General features: G+C 31.2%; 2 protein-coding genes across 2 annotated transcripts in view; both read right to left on the reverse strand.

Moving 5' to 3' along the window:
* LOC126700443 (TMV resistance protein N-like) overlaps positions 1 to 21473 on the reverse strand; it is a 54751-nt gene extending 33278 nt beyond the window's left edge. The window contains exon 1 of the mRNA XM_050398631.1: positions 21206 to 21473. The gene's annotated coding sequence lies outside the window, so the exon portion shown is untranslated. The remainder of the gene's footprint in view (positions 1 to 21205) is intronic.
* Positions 1495 to 21210, reverse strand: LOC126699795 (disease resistance protein RUN1-like). Its single transcript, XM_050397764.1, has 5 exons — positions 20615 to 21210; positions 4305 to 5385; positions 3772 to 3987; positions 1909 to 3666; positions 1495 to 1719 (listed from the first exon to the last, which is right to left on the reverse strand). The coding sequence occupies exons 1-5, from the start codon at positions 21133 to 21135 to the stop codon at positions 1495 to 1497; spliced, it is 3801 nt and encodes a 1266-aa protein (XP_050253721.1). The 5' UTR covers positions 21136 to 21210.
* Positions 21474 to 22163: the final 690 nt, after the last annotated feature.

Raw genomic sequence — 22163 nt, forward strand, 5'->3', positions numbered from 1 at the left:
TTGCAAAACAATGGAAGCAAATGGCTAAGGCTGTTTTGTACTTAGAGTTCAATACTATCTATTATTCACAGTAACTGTTGATTTCCATTAGTGACATTATTAAGTTTTCATGAAACTATTAATTCATGGTGTGTGCCTCTTGCATCTTCATCTAATTTGTTGATTACAATTAGTGACATTATTAACTTTCCAAACTTTGTCCTCAATCACAATCATAAATTCATAGAATTCTACTTTATTCATTTTGAAAAAACTGTCATGCAAAAAAAATGAGGTTGTGCTTTTGGATTTCTCTAAAATGAGGACAGGGAGGGCAGTGATGAGGAGGGTGGGGAGAGATTCAGAGTTTGCATACTCTGTAGATCTAAGCATGGTTGTCAAAACATGAATAATATCGTGAATCAATTTTTTTTTTTCCGTGTCATATATCCTATCGTATTATATACCGCAAGATACACAAAAACTTAATAATATTTTAAAAAAATTATAAATATACATATATAAAGGCATATCCCCCCCCCCCCCCCCAAAAAAAATTATGTTCATTAAGAATTTAGAATATGTTCAACTAATAACTAATTTAATCATTAATTATGTAATAATATTTAATAAAGTTAAATAAATAAATTTTATATAAAATGTTAACATATTTTTATAACGTATACATTCAAATTGATTAAACTTTAAAGTGATATATAATACATGACATATGAGCCAAAATAATGATTAATTTTCATCATATTCATCATTTTGCCTAATTAACTCCATCTAAGTCAATGTTATCATCATGTTCATCATCTTACAAATTTATTTCTTCATCGACATTTTCTTCATCATCATCAAAATTTACTTTCTCTTATTGTTCTTTTATTTTAATAATTTTTTTTTTGTATTTCTTCTTAGCATTCTAACTTCTTAGACTTATAACAATAATAACAAAAATATAAAGTAATTATATACTTTTTTTATTTAATACCCTTTTCATAGTATATATGAAAGAACTTTGCAAATATGAAAATGAAGTCTCAAGTATGTAATCTCAATTTTGTAGGAGAAAGAGAGAAGTAAAAAAAAAAAGAAAAAGAAAATTAAAGACATGTTATTTTATTTGGCTCAATAATAATCTAATAATTTTGTGTTAAAAACAGGTCTACAAACTTATTAAACTCAAATAAAAGTACAAATTTTGTGTTAAACCGAAAAAAAAAAACTAGTACGTTTGGCAGCAAAAGCTTTCCAATTTTGATGTTTACTTGCTTTCAAGCAGATGATGTCTTTTGCATTAATAAATGTGCACTTAGAGAAAGAAAATGCAGACACGAAAATGACCCTAGCAATTAGTGAATTTGCCAGCAGTCCCATTGATAACTCTAATCAAACGCATGGTGGTCAATCTATTAAGACATGTAAACTAAGAGAAAAGGAAATGCAGCAATTAACAGAAATTGAAATAAGAAGCCAGTGACTTACAAGCAATGAAGAGAAAAAAGTGGATTAGCCTTCCTGGTCACTCTCACTAGATTCCTCCCAATCGTGTAACTCGTCACCCCATTCGTGGTACTCACTTGATCCCTCAGAATCAGAGTCACCATGGGCCATTTCTGGGAGCCTTTCAATCTGCTTCGGGTGTGGTACATCATTAGAGCTTCCCTCTCCACTAGGTCCAGCCCCATTACAGTCATCCGAGCCCTCATAAAGAATGATGCTGTTGTTGCTTCTCTGACTCTCAGCCATAAGTCGTTTGATTTCAGCAATGTCTTTTTCCCACTGTTTCTTTCTTCTCTCAGTTCTCCCAGCCAGGCCCATATATTCAATGGCTTTCTTCTCTCTCTCAGCCCTAATTTTTTTTTTTTTTTTGAGAAGCCTCTCAGCCCTAATTCGATTGCGATATTCTTGGAAACTTTCAACCTCTTTCTTGTACACCAAATGAATTCCGCATTCCTTCACCTCCATGCCTGAACCATGGGCTCGAAATCTAATGCCAAACTTAGCGAATCCATTAACAACAAATATTTTCCAATTGCTCGTTGCTCTAGGAAAATAGACTAGCAAAAGCCGATCTGATAAATCCTGAAGCACTGGACACATTGCTAAATGTGTATCAATAATGTTTCCATTACATATTAAATAGGAGTCAAGTTGTAAAAGGTCGATGGGTTGACGACAACAAATCACACCACAACTAGCAATTCCCGCCAACTCATCGCACAAATGAGAAGGTACTTTAATATTAATTTCAGCCCCTATATTTTGAAGCTCAAACCACTCCGGAATTTCACTTCCAAAAACACGTGTGGGTTGTGGGTTTACAACCCCGAGGCTGAGCCCATATATATCTGCAATGAAGTCTTGATTGAGAGCCAGTTTTATCCGTCCTTTCGTCGGATAGGCAATCGAAATACCAATTCTAAGTCCGTTAATAAGAGGAACAGGCCTCTGCTGATATTGACTCTTTGGTAATGAATCTAATAATGGACGACTCACCTTCCGATATGGAAGCTTTGGTAATGATCGGAGACTCGAGCAATCTTTCAGATCCAAAACTAACAGATTACTTAGTTGAGCGATGCTTCCCGGGAGGTAACCAAACTTATTTCCACTTAGAATTAATTCTTCTAGACTGGGAAGGCAACCAATTCTATCAGAGAAACCATTGAGATTGCAATAACTTAGATCCAATTTGTTCAAAGAACACGAACCCTCTGATAGAGAAGTCAATAACATCTCCAAGGGATCGGGACTTCTTTGCATGAAGGAACCAAAATTATTTCCGCTTAGAATTAAATTTTCTAAAGTGGATAAGCAACCAATAGCATTGGGGATTGCATTGAGATTGCAATAACTTAGATCCAATTTGTTCAAAGAACATGAACCCTCTGATAGAGAAGTCAATAACATCTCCAAGGGATCAGGACTTCTTTGCATGAAGGAACCAAAATTATTTCCTCTTAGAATTAAAATTTCTAAAGTGGATAAGCAACCAATAGCATTGGGAATTACATTGAGATTGCAATAACTTAAATCCAGTGTCTCCAATTTGCTCAAAGAACACAAACTCGATAGAGAAGTAATTGACAAATCCAAGGGATTGGTATTTCTTCGCTTAATTCCACTGATAAATAGATTTTTAAGTTTTTTAGCAGTCTCAATCTCATCAAAACCCTCTAAACATTCAATAGCCCCCAAGATCTTTAGTAGTTTTGAGCATCCGGAAAGATACAGTTTTTCAAGGGAATTGAGATTTAAAAAGGTGCTAGGAAGAGTCATGAGTCTTTTGCAATCTTTTACATTCAATAAAACAAGACCCGTCAAATTCCCAATTGATGTAGGCAATTTTGTAATGGCAGTGCCATTTAAGTAAAACTTTGATACACTTTTCATATTTTCCCCAAATTCTGGAATACTTTTTACTTTTGAGCATTCAGAAAGAATAAGAATCTCAAGAGACTCCATTTCAAGTGTTCTTGGAAGACTTTTGAGGTTTTTACAACCTTTTAGATTAAGAAGAGTGAGCTTTTCATGAACTCCAATTGATGGGTGCAAGGCAAGTAAATTTATACAATCCTTAAGTTCCAATTCCTCAAGAATGGGGAAATTAGTGAAGTTAGGGGTTTTAATAAGTTTCGGAGACTTGTTCAATTTGATGGCTTTCAACCTCTCAAAAGACTGTTAAAACTCAAAAAAAACAAAACAAAAGAAATAACAAAAAGTTAGCTTCTACAAAATCTTACAGTTTAATGAAGCTTAAAATAAAAAGGATACCTAAATTACCTTGGCTCTGAAACTTGATGGAAACAATTTTGAAGGATACTTACTCCAATCAAGAAATCTTAAACCATTAGGAAGATATTTGAGATCATTCTTAAGGTCAACATTGTCAATTATGAGGGTTTTTAGATAATGCATCTTTGAAAAGGATTTAAGATTCCAATGTGCCGCTTTTGGGTTGAATAACTTTAGGACTATGCCTTGAATTTCCTCTGTTTCCTAATAATCATGAACAAAAGGTATTAATGAATTGCAAAATGTATAATAACCAAAACTACGCTAGGTTAAACTATGTTAAAAAATGTAATAGAGAAATTCTATGGACACAATTTTTGTGCGATAACTATTGCCAGAATCTTAACCTATGCAACTGTGAATGGTAGAGAAAAATTGGTAGACTCATGTGAAAGTGATGGTTTTATCAACCATAGTCACAAATGTCATCAAATTTTTGTAAATGTTGTGGCAAATTGTAAGGTCGTCAAAGAACTAAATATAATAAAGTATTTATTCATGTTCTTTAAAAAACATCATACCTTATTCATTTCTAGCGCATCTTCAATGTCTTTATACAACCACAATCTACTACGCCTCAAAGGAATGTCAGGGCACTCTTGATAAACTATATCCCGACCCATTTCTCGGAGTAAATCATGCATCCATAATCGATTGCCTTGCAATTTGATGAGAGCTTTACCTTTAAGAATCTCTAATCCATATTCAGGGACAAGTTCAAGATAATCTAATATTTTAAAGATGCTATCTTGATCATTGCCACAAAAGAAACATGAAATATTGAGGAAAATTTCTTTTTCAAATGGTTCTAGTCCCTCATAACTTATTTTAAGTACTTTGATAATACCTCTTTCTGGAAATTTTTTTAGCTTGTCTAACAAACCTTTCCAGAAAATTTTATTTTTTTTCAACAAAGAGGAACCCAAAAGCTCAAGGGCTAAAGGAAGGCCTTGACAATAATGTACAAAATCTTGGGATAGCTTCACATAATCAACATCAGGATGCCCTTTCCCAAAAGCTTTCAAACTAAAAAGTTGAAGAGCTTCATCATTATTCAATGCTTCAACCTCATATATTTCATTTACATCATGTGTCACAAGCAAGCTCATATTTCTTGTCGTTATAACAATCCTACTACCAGGACCAAACCAATTATGTCCCCCAGCTAACTTCTCTAATTGCTTTAAATCATCTACATCATCAAGAATTAGAAGAATCTTTTTGCAATGTAACCTTTTCTTTATGATGAAAACTCCCTCATCAACATCTTGTATATCCATATCTACGCACAAAAGCTTTTTCAATAGTGTTCTTTGTAACCCATGTAAACCATTTTCAGATTTCCTTCTAACATCATGAATAAAACTATTAGCTTCAAATTGATTGGAAAATGTGTTATGAACAAATTTTGCTAGAGTTGTTTTACCCATTCCTCCCATCCCCCAAATTCCTATAAAGCGAACATCATTTGACGCTAAAGCTAAAAGTAACTTCAAATCCTCAGTTCGGGAACTTATTCCAACTAGTTCATTAATTTCGATTTTATAACTCAATTTATTTGATATCCATTGCACAATGTTTTGGATAACTTTTGCCTCAGAGCTGTAAAAAAAAGAGAAAAATAAGAAGTGAGTCTCACCTACCATGATGGGACACAAAATAAAAGTTAGTAGATATATGGCATTTAGTTTAGTTGGTCAAAACTGAAATTGGGACGCATAAATGTAATTGAATGCTTCAATCCAAACTCAAAAGAACCATCCATATGAGTGTTGTGTTATAGTTCATTTTAACAATTGTGTTTGAAGATTCCTAGATTTTACGTCTTCAATCATTATTTTGTTTTGCATCTTTAGATATAGTTTCTTATGAAACGTTTCCGTATGTCCCAAGATCCTGACCTTGCAATTAGAGTATTTACAAGAGATGGGGAAGAAGAAGAAACAACCTAAGAAAGGGAGGGAAAACGAGCAAAATAGTCAGAAATGAGAAAATTTAATGTCATCAGCCAATCCCATTGCGGAAAATTATTGCATAGTCCAGGAATATGCTCCCTGCCTCTTAGAGAAGGGTGGATCCCATGGTGAGTGAGACCCACCTCTCTGTGAGAGAGAGGAAGCATAGTTCCAGACTATGTAATAACAGCTGCCATTGCTTAAGCTAGCAATTGTTGGGTGCATCATAACACCCTGGGTCCAGCCCACACTTGATAAAATACCTCATTAGTGAGGTAGTTGGACAAGCCACAAAAGTCAACTTGCCAATTCCTTGCGCCGTGACTTACTCACTTTAGGTGTGCTGCACATGCTTGGTAGAGATATACTAGCTGTAGACCCACATGCATATGTGGGAATATATATAAATAGGGTTTGACTTACTTCCAGTATTTTTTTAATTAAAATTTTCTTTTATTTTAGTGAGAAACTGTTACATCACTCACTAACTAAATAATATGTGAAAATTAAAACTCACCACCACTTATTATTGTATATTTAAAGTACAAGGAGATGTCCAATTGAAAAAATACTGGAGGAAAACCAAACCCATATAAATATTATGTAATAAGGTGTAATATATAAAGAAGTAACACTTATACTTCAAGTATTGTCATTTATATCTCTACAAATATATCATTATATTAGTATTATTTTTTATTAATCTATACTACTATTTAAGGGGCTTCCCCTGTTTGGATTCCACATTTTTCATGCCTAAGATACCCTCATCATACCCACTTACAAGTTTTCAACCACCAAGGATAGATATGTAAATTAAAACTCCTACAATTTAAAACCACAAACTTACGTACGTTTTACAGTTTCTATCTCACTTTCTCTCTCTCATTCTTCTTCAAATTAAAGACTTTTAGTTTAGCTCTACATCATCTTCTTTTTTTCTTCATATTAAAGATATTTACTGTCAGAGGCTTCAACAAATTTTCAGGTTCTATCTTTTGCAAGTTCTTCTTTGTTTTCTTTTCTTTTGTTTATGATTCACTTTCTTTAAGTTCTACTTTTTTTTTTCTTATATGTATCACGTTAACTCTTTTTTTTTTTTCCCCTTCTTCTTTATTTTAAAATGTAATTTTGAAATAAATGGTTCCTTCATATACTCCACCATTGTATTTCTTAATGAATTGTCATTTCATGTTGTAGGTATTGTGATCCAAAGACAGGGTTGTCTTATGCTACAAAAGAAGTATTCAAAATCATTCTCCAACAGTTAAACAGTATAACTTCCCTTACCTCTTTTAATAGCCTTTGTTTACATTTTAAGAAATTATAACCATGATCACCTCATGAATAGATAGTGAGTTTTTTTTAAAAAAAATAAGGTCAACAATGTCCATCACTCTCTTATTAGGTTTTTAATTTTATTATTTCTTTAAAAAAAAAAAAGGTTTTTCATTTTATCAAAAGGTTAACCACAATTATCTATTTCTAACTGCATTTGCACTAAATACATCCAACTTTATCAAAAGGTTAATCACAATCATCTACACGTCTATCACTACTAAACAGCTACTAAATTTTTTTATTTAGAATGAATTTTTTTTTTTTTAATTTGTGTAACTTTTATGTATATCTAAATTATCCAATTAAAGTTGTCTACATCTCAAAAAAAAAAAAAAAAAAAAAGGGTTATCCATCTCAAATTTATGGGCCCACATGCATTTGGTCATCAGGTGGGTTCAAGAAAAAAGAAAAAATCGTCAATACCAACGTGCATGTTATTAAAGAGAAGTTGAAAATTTTAAATTTGATAGTAAAGCAGTTTCTTAGGAGTAAAACATGGGAGAGTGGAATGCAAACAATTTGTTAGGAGTAAAATGTGGGAGTGGAATTCAAACGTGTTAAGGATTTTTTTTTTTTTTTTTTAATTTGGAAAAAAAAAGGGTCGGCCAGAGTTTTTTTTTTTTTTTTTTTTTTTTTTTTTTACAAAAGTGGGATTTTTTTTTTCAAAATAAAAGCGTGGTAGATAATTTTTTGTTTAAAAAAAATTATAACCATAAAAAAAAAAATAAAAAAAATAAAACGTTTATGATTATTGACTCATACGTGGTATTGATGATTATCATTACCAACATTTTCGGATAACTACTATTTTATTCAAATGTTTGCTTTATTCTTTTTTTTTTTTTTTTTTGGGAGAAGAATTTTCTATTTCTATTTGAATTCAAATATTTCAAACACAAACTCTAACAAACTTAAGCTATTATCTTTAACAACATATACCTTCAAATGTTGGTTGGTTAATTAAAGTTTTTTTTTTAAAAAAAAAAAACAAATACTTGGTTTAACCCTAATTCTTTTATCTCTCTCAGGTTCACGTACGCACAAACTTTTTGGATTGCATTGAGGAGTCATTGGAATGGAATATTAGATAAGTTTGGGTGAGAGACTTTACAAGAATTATTATATGTGTTAAACCTCACATAAAGTGGTTGTTATCTAAGAAACTGTTGTAAAAAAATTTTTTTTGTAATAGAAACTATATTTCTTTTGTATACAATTAACATGTATCTCTTGCCATAAAATTTTCAAATTAAGCTTTTATTTACTTATGTTATGGATGTGTAGTAAATGACTAAATTTTAGGATTAAAAATACTACATTTTACGAATAGACAAAAAATGATAACTGTCATACATAAAATTTGAAAAAAAAAAAAAAAAAAAAAAAACCCACGTCAACAACACCAAGAACGTGAGAGACTTTACAAGAATGAAATATTAGACTTTTAATTTTTTTCCCCTAAAATTTAGCATTTTATTTTTTTTCAAAATCAGATATGTTAGTGCCTAAATATAAGGATATGGATGGAGAAATTATAGTAGTAGTTTTATTGTAGGAGTCTTTCTTTTCCAAAATATGGACGACATTAAAAAAAAAAAGAGGAAAACGTGAGATTTATTTTGTATACAATTAACATGTATCTCTTCACATAAAATTTCCAATTTAAGTTTTATTTACTTATGTTATGGATGTGTAGTAAATGACTAAATTTTAGGATTAAAAAAACTACATTTTAGGAAAAGACAAAAAATTATAACTGTCATACATAAAATTTGAAAAAAAAAAAAAAAAACAACAACATCAACAACACCAAAAACGTAAAAAAAAAAAAAAAAAAAAAAAAAAAGAAAAAAAAAAAAAAAGAATGAAAACTTGAGATGTTTAACGTGGGATAGAAAGTGGAAATTTTTTAAATAGTACATAGATAGAGAGAGAGAGAGAACGTGAGAGACTTTACAAGAATGGAATATTAGATTTAAAATTTTTTTCCCTAAAATTTAGCATTTTATTTTCTTTCAAAATCAATTATGTTAGTGCCTAAATATAAGGATATGGAAGGAGAAATTATAGTAGTAGTTTTATTGTAGGAGTCTTTTTTTTCCAAAATATGGAAGAGATTAAAAAAATAAAAAAGGAAAACGTGAGATGCTAAAAAGTAGGATTTTTAAAATAGTAAATGGATAGATGTGTGTTTATATATATTAAAAAAAAAAAGACAAAGTACAAGATGTAAATACTTTGAATTTTCGAAAATGAGAAAACAATAAAAATGATTTCATTTTTCATTAAAAAAAATGTATTATTTATTTCAAAAAGTAAATTAAAGATTAAATTAAGAGAGGAGTATATACTTAGTTTAATGCTTTGGTCTAAATTTAAAGTGCGATTTTGAGCAATAGTACATGACAAAAAATGATAACTGTCATATATAAAATTTGAAAAAAAAAAAAAAAAAAAAAAAAAAAAAACATCAACAACACCAAAAAGGTATTAAAAAAAAAAGGAAAACTTCATATGTTTAACGTAGGATAGAAAGTGGAAATTTTTAAAGTAGTACATAGATAGAGAGAGAGAACGTGAGAGACTTTACAAGAATGGAATATTAGATTTAAAATTTTTTTCCCTAAAATTTAGCATTTTATTTTCTTTCAAAATCAATTATGTTAGTGCCTAAATATAAGGATATGGAATGCGAAATTATAGTAGTAGTTTTATTGTAGGAGTCTTTTTTTTTCCAAAATATGGAAGAGATTAAAAAAAAAAAAAAAGGAAAACGTGAGATGCTAAAAAGTAGGATTTTTAAAATAGTTCATGGATAGATGTATATATATATATTAAAAAAAAAAAAAAAAAAAAAAAAACAAAGTACAAGATGTAAATACTTTGAATTTTCCAAAAAGATAAAACAGTAAAAATGATTATATTTTTCATTACCAAATAACGTATTATTTACTTCAAAAAGTAAATTAAAGATTAAGTTAAGAGAGGAGAATATACTTAGTTTAATGCTTTGGTCTAAATTTAAAGTGCGATTTTTTTAAATAGTACATGGAAAAGGTACTATTTAAATAATGGAGTGCATGATCAAGCAATATTGAACATGTAGGCCATTGATGAGTATTATGTGTAGTGAAATAATTTTTCATCACACCCCTAGACTTTTTTTTTTTTTTTTTTTTTTTGTGATTGGAAAATGTAATAATCCAAAATTATAATAAATGTTCTAAATTAACTCTTACACGTTAGCCATCTATCAGTATGTCCCACGTAATTAAGGGTATTTTTTTTACAGATAATTAAGGGAACTTTAGTAAAGAAGAGATTAAAAAAGTTTTAACGTAAAACAACAATATTTTTCTTTTCAGACTTCAACGCCTCTTTGTATATTTGTTTGATATTATATTTATATCCGGTAAAGTAAGAAATTAAATGTACATTCAAATCCTTTAAATCATCACCTCCACAACTCTCAACTTCTAAACTCACTAAGCCACTTCTTCTCTCTCTTACACTTACACACAGACACATAAAGTTACAAACAGACATTATTTTCTCATCCAAATTAACCAAAATGGCATGATTTTTTTTTTTTTAAAGTGTGTGAAATTAGTACGAAAAATTTAATCTAATTTTAACTATAAATAAATGATTTTTTGAAATAAATTAAACATTTTCTGAATTATATTTTCATCATATTGATCTAACAAATCATAACCTAAAATAATAATTTAATAATTTTAAGAAGTGTAACTTATTTCTCCTATTTTACTAAAAATTTATTACAATCACACATATTATTACAATTCTTACATGTGATTAATTTGTTCAAAATTAGTTCACTTTAATGAGGTTTTAAAACACCCTGTTTGTGACAAGGAAAAATCTATTGATTATTGTGTATGTATGCGCAACGACCACCATAAATTTAATTTAATTTTATGTAGAAATGAGTTCGCAAAATACATCGGCGGTGAATACCGATGACATAGAACGTCGTCGAGAACAATGGAGATATTATGCTCGCTTGAGAAGACAATGAGAAGACAATGAAAGCAGAAATATTCGATTGGCAAGACGTCGTGCTAATTACTCAAGACAAAGGCAACGAACTTTAGGTGGTGATCACATTTTAGTGGGAGGCCCAACAAATTTAAATGAAGAAGATGTTGTACATTCTAATTCAACATCAACAAACCCATCACTAATGCCACCTAATCACGAGGATGGACGAAGTCGTCGGCTTACCCATATCCGTAACTTGGCACGCAATATGCCAGTTGAGCATAGGGCTATGCAAGAAGTCAGTGGTGAGATTATAGTTTAAGCTGTTTAAACATTCTTAATTGATTGGAATCTTATTATTTTGATAAAATCCGTAATCTCTGGCATGTTAATTGTATGTCAATGTATACTAATTATGCATTTTCATCACAAAAAAATCTAGGAGTGTGATTGAAAAATTATTTCTCCATACATGACACTCATCACACCCCTAGGTTTTTTTTTTTGTGATTGAAAAATATAATAATTCCAAATTATAATAAATGCTCTAATTTAATCCTTACCCAAAAAATAGAAGAGCCTCTGAGCACGCGCGTGAGCGCGTGCTCAGAGGCTAGTATTTTTTTAAGGTGAACCATATCCTTCTAACTTCTATTGTAGTGTGTTATATTTGCCTAATATACAACTAAACTTTATAAGTTTCAAATTCAAAATTCTCATCTCTTAAGGAATAAAGAGATTATCATGATAATCAAAACTCATCACAAAATTACAACATTATCTTAACCAAAATTAAAATGAAACCAAAGGAACAGAAGACATACTATATAACAATTTATATTCAAACAATTGGTAGGCATATTCAAATTCATAGTCATGTAGATTTTGTTTTGATATAAATTCAAATTCCTGGTTCCAAAAAAAAAAAAAAAACTAAGTATTAATCCAAACCAAAATTATAAAATGGAGAGAGAGAACTTTTTGATGAGAATTGAAAACACACAATATCTAAACACATTTATTTAAAAAAAAAAATCAACCTTAATTAAAGTTATAAGAAATAACATAAATTCACAGAGAGAGAGAGAGAGAGAGAGAGAGTACTCACAATATTTGTGTGGAAAAAATATGTATTGAATTAATGGAAGAAATTAATAATATCAAATTTATACAAAACAAAATGGGAAGAAGAAGAGCCAAATTATTAGAAAGAGAAAAGGATGAAGGAAGTGTAACGGTGAAGTTGAGAGTAGTGGGGGAGGTAAAAGGTAAGAAGGGAAGGGAAAAGAGAATGACACTCAATGTTGAAATGAGCTTTCAATCTAGACAATAGACAATTAAAGCTTATGATGGCATGTAGTGCATCACGTTGGCCACAAATAATTAATTTTGCAATAGACAATTAGTAAAGATGAAAAACTAAAAATAAAAATAAATAATAGTGACATGGCTACTGGTATGACTAAAAAAAAAAACGTAGTAATAATAAATGCTACGCTTCAGTTTTTAGATATATATAGATATAGATTTGGCCTATCATATTAGGCTAGAGATATATTAGCCCAATATATCTCTAACATATCTCTAAGAGCATTCGCAACCGGGATTTAAAAATTAAAAAAAAAAAAAAAAACACCTATTTTAATACCAAAAAAGCTACTTTCTTTATTTTACAATCTCATTTTATAATTCATCCAACATCCCCATTTCTATTTTTCACATCATATCCAACACTATTCAATTTTTTATTAATTTCACTCTCTCTCTCTTCCTCACCACTTGTCTCACTTCATATCAACCACCACCCTCACTGGAAATCAACCACCACAACCACAAAAACAACCACAACTAGGAGCAGCCACCATCATCACATAATACCCATACCAAAAATCAGATTAAAAACAAAAAAAACAAAAACCCACTGTGATACCATAGCCGCAACTTTCCACCACACCAAACCAACTCACCGCCACAATCCACCACACCATAGACCAAAACCCACCATTGCATGACCCACCAAAACCAACAACCCACAAAATCCACAACCCATAATCCACGACCTCCACACCACCACAACCGACGTATCACCCTACTACCCACTAGCAACCCACAACACACCCAACCTATAACCCAAAAAGAAATCCACCACAAGAATGCCTCCATCGCCGCATATCTAAGATAGAGAGAGAGAAGAGAGGGATGAGGTATGAGAGAGAGAGAGAGAGAGGAGATGGAGAGAGTAAATCAAAGAGAGAGAGAAAAAAAAAACCTAGAGAAATTAAAAGAAAGAATGGGTGAGTTTGAGAAAGATGTAGGCTTGAGAGATTTGAAGGAGAGAGAAGATAGAGTTAGTGAAGAGAGAAAGAAAAGCAAATAAAATAATGATTTTTAAGTTTACCAACAAGTTACAGTAAGTTGTATAAGTAACAACTTACTGTAGTAAGGTGGCAAAATTTTTTAGCAACCCACACCCAGATAAAGTAGGGTTTGGGTGTCTTTGTTACTAAAATAGCAATTTTGGGAAGTTTTACACCCCCAATACTAATGCTCTAAGACTGTAAGAGCATTCGCATCAGTCCACCTAAAATTTTTCGAATATTTTAGCATAAGAACCTACTTTTTCTATTTTGCATGAGTATTTTACAAAAACACATACATCAATTTATCTATTATACACACTCTTTTATTAAAATAATTTTGTTCCTTAATTTTTTTTATTATTTCACACCTACCCCCACCTAACACTCTTTCTCTTCTTTTCCTTGAACACAGACTCTTTCTTCTTCTTTTCCTTATCTCTATTTTCGCTGAATGCTTCTTCTTCTTCTTCTTTTGCAATTTGGGTTTGATTATGATGGTGATTTTGGGTTTGAAATTTGGGTTTGATTATGGGCAATGATTTGGGGCGGAGAAAGCAAAGATTTTGGGTAGAGAAAGTGGTGATTTTAGGCGGATTTGCTGTTACTGCTTCTTCTTCGGCATCTTCATTTTCTACTCCTTCTTCTTTTGCTATTTGGGTTTGATTATTTAGATGAATTTGTATATGGATTTGATGAATTTGGATCTAGATTTAGAATGAGTTTGATGATTTGTATAGATTTACATAGCATGTTGCTAGATTGAAGAGAAGGTAAAGGAGGAAGATGGTAGGGGAAGACAAACAATCGGATGAGAGAGAAAATAAAATAAAATAATCAATTAGAAAGCTTTAGAAAGCTACAGCAAATGTGTATATATGCATGGCTACTGTAGCAAAATTGGATATGCATATATAGTAATATAAATAGATTGATGTGGGGGCAAATATTGTACAAAAATATGTAAAATTGTGCACTTTTTCTATTTTACACTTACTAGGGCAAGTGCTCTAACAATGCTAGAGAAAAAGGGAAAGGCTGAACCAAAACATTAAGGCCATTCTACCAATTTAAGGAGAGCTTCAGTGAGTTCAGTTCCAAAAACTAAAGAGAAAAAACAAAGAAAGCTAGAAAGCTTAAGAGGTGCAATCCAAAAATATAGAGCGAAACATAATGAGAGTGTGTGAGAGGGAAACAGAATAAGGAGTATTTTTCTTTGCTCAAGCTACACACAAAGAAGATAAATTGGTGGAGTTCTCTTTAAGGATTTTGAGTGCTATAACCATAGAGAGTTGAAGTGTTCAGAGGAAGATCTTACTATTAGGTTTTGTGAGATTGTATTTTACTCCTTGAGATTTATTTGTTGTATCTCCAATTTATTGTGAACTCAAGTTTGGCATAAACTTGAGAGCTGTCATCTCTATTTTCATAGTGGAATTTTTCACAGCTACTTCATGGTTTTTCCCTCTACACTAGATGGTTTCCCTTGTAAGATTAGGTGTTCTTGTGTGATTGTGCTCCTTTTGCACTTGCCAAGATTTTGTTTCCATATATATTGCTATTGCTTGGTTATTATTTATTTTGATTCACACATAAACATTGAGGGGATTTAGTATTTTTCCCCAACAACAATGGTCATTATGTTGAAGTAATAAATCTACTTTATTAGATGTATGAAAATCAAAAACCAATTGGTGTTTTGGTCTGGTGATAAAGAGCAATTATCAAGATTGGACATTATATGTTGAAACTCTTTTTAAAAAAATTGCATAAAATATAAGAAATTATACAAACTTGACAAAATAAAATTGTCACACCTATCTACATTAACAATATATAATGACAATTTATAATGAATTATCATGTAACGATTTCAAAATATGAAAACTTATAAAATTATATGGATTTGCACACGTGTGTATGTGTGTGTTTTTTAATCAATAACTCGATATATTTGATAAGCCAAGTTTATTAATTAATCAAATTAACATGCAATGTACGTGGCAGCATAAACAAATCACCAACTAAAGTAAATGCAGTGGAAATTAAGTTGATACGGTGATTTGTTTTCAAATAGAGAAAACCTACAAAACAAAAAGCCCACCGGGTGAATTTAAGGTCACCACTCCCGAGAATCCATTATTATCAAAACAAGCGGTTATAAGTAAAGGAATCTCAGTATCTTATACCAACTTACAATTGAACCCTTACCCCAATACCTAATTGGACTTATTCTATAGTGACAATCTCTTTTTGTATTACATGGCTCCCAATATGTGACTAACCAAAAGATGCGTGGATCCCAGTACGCGACTTGATCATCAACTTGAGAAGGTTGTTGGCTGCAAAGATCTTCAGTTCATCACACGATGAAGATCATGAAGTTGCTTGGTCACAAAATCTTACGATGTACAAACACAGTAGCTTCTTCAAGAGAAGGAAGAACTAGGGCAAATTTTGTCTCTGGACACAATTTGCATGAACAAGACTTTGCTCAATACTCGTGTAACTGTGTAACCCTAGACGGCCCTTAAAATTATCCTTATATATATTTAGAGTTGTGAGAAAAGAAAGCCCAAACACATACTCATGGATTGGATGAAAATCAGAACTGAAAATCTGTTTTTCATAAATCTCAACAGATATCCTATCTGTTGAGCCTCAGACTGAAACAGCTCTTTAAATCTCGATAGATATTAGCTGTCGAGTTTTAATGAACAATACTTCTTCACTTGATTCTTGGACAGACTTGTATGACTTTAACATTTGAACTTGAAACCTTGTTTCTTGAATCATTAAACACATCCTAAATCTACCCAATTACAAGTAAAGTGTGTTTTGTCAAATGATTAACCAATTACATAAAATGTTGACATATGTTCCTAACATGAATCACATATGTCCTAACAATATTCAAGTTATCTTTTTATTAAATTTTATTTAACTTAAGTTTCTTAATCATTCCATTAAAAAAAAAAAAAAAAAAAAAAAATCTTAAAGCGGCTACTGCGTTTCGGTGGAATCATGTTGGGCAGGGTGGTACAATAGAATCTTCAATTAGTGGGAGTGTCACTGGTGGTTTTTAAGTATGTTTTTGCTGCATTGTTATTTGCTAGAATAATTTCTTGGTGCCGTTTCGAGAGAGCAAGGTTATACATCACGTGGGTCACTGCCTCACTGGATTGTGTGATAAGTCTAAAAATGAAAGTAAAAAAATAAAAATAAAACGTGAAACGTAAAAAATATTTAAAAAACTTGAAAGACTTGATTGACTAATGAGTAATGACTAAGAAAGTAAAGTCAAAAGGATGAGTGGGTGAGAGTAGGTCAGGTGAAGTTTAATTAGCAACAATAACCAAAGGGTGAGTTGTTGATTAATGAATAGGGGAAGATGAGTAATTAGTTTTTAAGTGGAAGTGTGAAACAAAAACAAGAAAAGTTCGGCAATAGAAGGAAAAACAAAGAAAGGGATAGATCGATGAGCAACCATAAAGAAAGCTAAAAATAAAAAAGAATAAAGAATAAAGATGGAGAGTAGCATGGTGTTGAGCACTGAGAAATAAAAAATAAAAAAGATTCCGGTTTCTTCAAGAATCGAGATGAAGAGTGAGTGTGCTTTTTATTTTGGCCTTTTGTTTTTGGAGATAGTCATTGTCTCTCTCTTGGCAACATTTGATTTCACATTTCATGTAAATTATTAGGAAATCTATTAATTCTGGATATAGTAGGGAGAGAAAGAGAGAGAGAGAGAGAGAGAGTTTGTTCACCTTCTGTGTATTTGGGAGATTGAAACTTTTACACTCTAAACTGCCATAAACAAGGGACAAAGCCAACATTCGTAGTGGGGTGGAAGAATTAAAAAAAAAAATTTGTTGGTGAAAATCCAAATTAGAATTCATTTAATATTAACAAAATATCAACAAAAGAAAAATGGAAAATTATTAGATACTCCCGGAGTACCATAAATGCGTAGTCCCCCCTCTCACATGAAAGGTGGGTCCCATCTTGAATTTAATTAGTGGGACCTACCATTTATGTGAGAGGAGGAAGTACGCATTTATGGTACTCCGAGAGTATACAATAATTTTCCTTCGCTTTAAATTATTGTGTACCCTCGGAGTACCATAAATGCGTACTTCTTCCTCTCACATGAATGGTAGGTCTCACTAATTAAATTCATGGTGGGACCCACCATTCATGTGAGAGGAGGGAGTACGTATTTATCGTATTTCGGGAGTACCTAATAATTTTCCTAGTTGATATAGCCATAAAACTTGTGCGTCTTCTAACAAAAAGACTAGTTATTGTTTCTAAGTAAATTAGAAGATAAGAAAAAATTCCAAAGCGGAAAAAAAAAATTACCATAATATTTAATGCACATAAACACATATTACAAACTTGACAAAAAAAAATTTAAAAAAATAAGGTGGACTGCTCAATGAAATAGATATGACAAATAGGAATAGGAAAAAAAAAAAATTAAGCTAGTAAGTTGAAAAATAATGACCCCAATCCATACACAGACAATTACCAATTATAAACTAATAAATTCTCATTATAAAATTAACTACTTTTTCTTTTTGTGTATTGGCAATTAAATAAGGTGTCATGACTTAGAGAAATTATTACATCCACCAAAGGATTACTGAAGTGGTTCTCCTTGATTTTTCCAACCAATAAAGCGTTGCCACTTATGCAAGTGGACATCACTTGATAATTTTTTATTTTTTATTTATTATATTAATTAGGAAATTGACTCACACATTTATATAGGTAACATCGTTTCATTGGCAGGGGGGACAAACTATTTTAGCAGTCCTCTTAATGGACTTAATAATTCCTCCATAGCCCATGTGGTGTAGCATTTTTTTTTTTTTTTGGTCTAGCATTTCTAATCTTTATTACCTAAGTGCTAAGTATTCCTTCCACTAGACAATCTGACAATGTAACATAAATTTTTATATAAACCTTCTCAACTTAAAAAAAAGAAGTGACCAAAAGAAAAAACAGAATATAAACTCAAGACAAATGTCTTTCCAAAAATAAAAAACACTCAACCTTATAACTTATACAGTCAGCCCCACTGTGATCTCTATCTCTACTAAATGTTTTTTTTTTTAAAAAGCAACCCCACTGCCACTACCCTTTACGCACTTAAGTCAGTCAATCAATACTTATTAAAAACAAATTAAACACCAAATTTACTAAAACGTTTGAACCCATATACAGCTGACAAAATGGCCAAATACCATCTGTGGCCAAAATATTTGGCGATCTACCACTGTTAATGAAATAATTAGGGATCTACTACTTTTTTAAAATGCGAGTTTTTGAAACTCGAGTTTGCCATATAACTCAAGATCCATAAAAAATAAGACAGCAAACGCAAAGGCTATTTTTCAAAGAACTTAAGTTCCTGAAACTCAAGTTATATGGCAAACATGAGTTTCACAAATTCGAGTTCCAAAAGAATGGTAAATTTCTATATATTTCCAAAACAGCGGTAGATTGCTAAATATTTCGGCCAACAATAGTATTTAGCCATTGGCATATATACAGCATTACAGAATTTACAGTAAAGAGAGAGAGAGAGAGAGAGACTCTGAGAAAAATACCAATGAGTAAATTGGATGGCTAGTGGCGTGTGGGTGTGGCTTGTACTGCTATGCAGTAGAAGAGAAGAAGGCGAGTCTCTCTCTATTTGATCGTATCAGTATGAATTTAGGAATTTTCTTTTTTAAATTAATAGAAGTAGGATCTGTCAAAAATTCATGTTTTTGGAGGGCTAAAAAATGGGTTAGAGATCTACATTTTTGTTGTTGTTCGGGTTTAATTCTGTTGTTCATTCTTCATTGGACTAATTTTTGTTATATGTTTGGGCTCAGGATCATACTAGGGGGCCAAGAAGAATTTTCTTGGGCCTGATACTAAAAATCCATGTAAACATATAGAGTCTTTGTGTTCACTTAGTCTTACTTTTATTATATTTTTTTCATTCTTTATATATATATATATATATATATATATATCTTTGTGTTCACCTAGTCTTACTTTTATTATAATTTTTTTCATTCTTCATGTTTAAAGTTTTCTAACGGAGACAGCTTTTTTGACTTGGGTGGTAAAAGAAACATAAATTGCAGATAAAGTAAAAGAAAAAGAATAAAAGTTATTCACATTTACACAGACTTGAAAAAGTATGATATTAGTTGAAACTATGGTTTAAAGTCACAATTTTAGTTGCTTGTATAATAAAAGAAGTACTACAATTTAGTTAATCAAGCTCAAAATTCACTTATGTCAAATAATGTAAAGTCGTGTGAAAAATATATAGTTGTTAACGAACTAAACAAGTTAAATCTCGACTTTTTGAACAACCATGGTTTTATTATTTTTATCCCTTACTGACCAACGGTATTAACATTCTCCGATCCCCCCTACTAGTCCCTTTAGCCTCTTTGGCAGGGTGAATTAAAAAGAAAATGAAGAAATTAATATTTTCAATTATAATAAGTGTTTGGTGGGATCACGGGATCTCTTAAGAGAGAGAGACCAGGGAGGAGTAGGCAGGGCAGTGGCTCCAAGGAGTGGCAAGCTTCGACTGGTAATTTATATTAACCTGATTTATTTTGCATTTTATTTTTTATTTAATTTTTTTCTTTACGTATTTCGAAAATAAAAGATGAGAGCGAATGTTGGTTTTTCTTTTTTCTTTTTCTTTTTTTTAAGAAAGAATGTTGGTTTTTAATATGAAAGAAAGAGGAAAAATTTTAAAATGAAAAAGAAACATTAATATTTTAATGAAATGTTTTGTGAAATAGATAATTTTATGTAAGGTGTTTTTAAAATGAACATGTTTGGTAGACAAGCTTAAACTCATATTTTTAATTTTTAAACAATCTTACACATATTTCTATACATTTTTTTACTCACATGTCTTTCAAAAAATTACAAACAATATTACTCAAACTCTTCTACCAAACCAAACGGGCAAAATTTTTTTTTTTCTCAAAAAAAAAAAAAACCAAACGGGCAAATAAAATGAAAAAAAAAAAAAAGAAAGTAAGTTTATACTAAAATAGATATAACTTTTTACACTTGCCAGTGCAAATGCTTTAAACGGTGTGTAACCGTAACAGTGTAATAAACACTACTAAAAAAAACCAATATGTGTACCTTTGATGTAAAATTAAATGCTTGCCGGATAAATTCCCCACTTCTCTTAGAGCATCCTTCCATTTCTGGATCTTCTCTCCGTCAATTTTGTCATCTTTATTATGTTCGGCAAAGGCTTTTCCAAACGGCCCAGTCTGGTTCCTCACGTCTGAGGGATCTACATGATAAAAGACGGGCACCACTCTAAGTCCCTTATTCTTTCTACTTTCAACAATTTTGGCAAGTTCATCCAAACACCACCTGGAATCGGCATATTTTTCTGAGAAAACAACGATTGCATACTGGGATTTTTCTATTGCTTGTATGAGCTCAGAAGCAATGACTTGTCCTAGTTGGAGTTTTTCGTTGTCTCTAAAGACGTCAATGCCTTTCAATCTCAATACCTCATATAAATGGTCTGTAAAGGCATGGCGGGTGTCCTCACCCCGAAAACTGAGAAAAACATCATAGTCCGAACCAGGTATTGAAGAAGAAGATGATGATAATGATGAAGAGGGTGTTTCGGAGCTAGTGGAAGCCATTGGAAACTTGGTAACTAGCTTGTTTGTGGAAAAGTTACAAAGAAAGTTGCAGAACAAAGAAAATGGAAACCTGGAAAGAGAGTTATCAGAGCTTTATGAGATCTTTCTTTCTGTAAGAAGAATGCCCTATGGCAAGGAACGTAAAGCTAGCTCTAGTAAGATGAATAGATAGAGGTGTAGGCAACGCTGGTATGCGAAATATGGACTGATAGGAAAAAGTTTATATAGATATCGAAGGCTTGCACTTGGTTTAGAACGCAGCACAGCAACCTGCAGTGTGAACTTGGCTTAGAATTTGGGACTTTAGTTTCGCGCATGCGGACCAACGAGCATGATGACCGGGAATAAAAGGAAGAGTTATTGGAAAATTGCTTTTTGAATCTGGTTGGTAGGGAACTGTTGTGGAAGTCCTTCCAAGCAGTTTCCCGTAAGTTTGGCGTGTGTGTATATATATATATATATATATATATATATATTTGTTATTGTCAATTTTGGTCTCTATTATTTTTAACTTGCAAGAATATAATCTTTACCATCAACTCACTAATACGCTAAAAGAAATTAACTACAAATTGATTTCAAATTAAAAATAACAATGATCAAATTGATTGCTACTAAAATGTAGAGACTAAATTGACCATTAATAACTCCAAAATATAATGACTAAAATGGTATTTTGATATTAGGTACATTTTCATACAGCTTATAAAATCTTTCTATTATTTACATTTAAAAAAAAAAAAAAAGTTTCCATCAATACTATAAAGAGAAAAAAAAATGTTTGAGAGTGATGTACCGTTCTTTCTAACTATGATGAACTGGGCGTTCCAACTTTTTCTTATTCTAAGAATGAAATTAATTATCTTACTCATTAAAAAGTAAATAAACTAGAAAGAGAAAATTGATAAAAAGAAATATTTAAATGGGTCTAGGAAAAAATAAAACAGTCTTGAATAAGGGTCCATGAAAAATGAACTAAATTTTAAAAAAAGAAAGAAAAAAAAAAGATTTTTAACTAAAAGCATATA

This window comes from Quercus robur, chromosome 9, assembly GCF_932294415.1.
Source record: "Quercus robur chromosome 9, dhQueRobu3.1, whole genome shotgun sequence".
In the NCBI taxonomy this organism is placed as follows: domain Eukaryota; kingdom Viridiplantae; phylum Streptophyta; class Magnoliopsida; order Fagales; family Fagaceae; genus Quercus; species Quercus robur.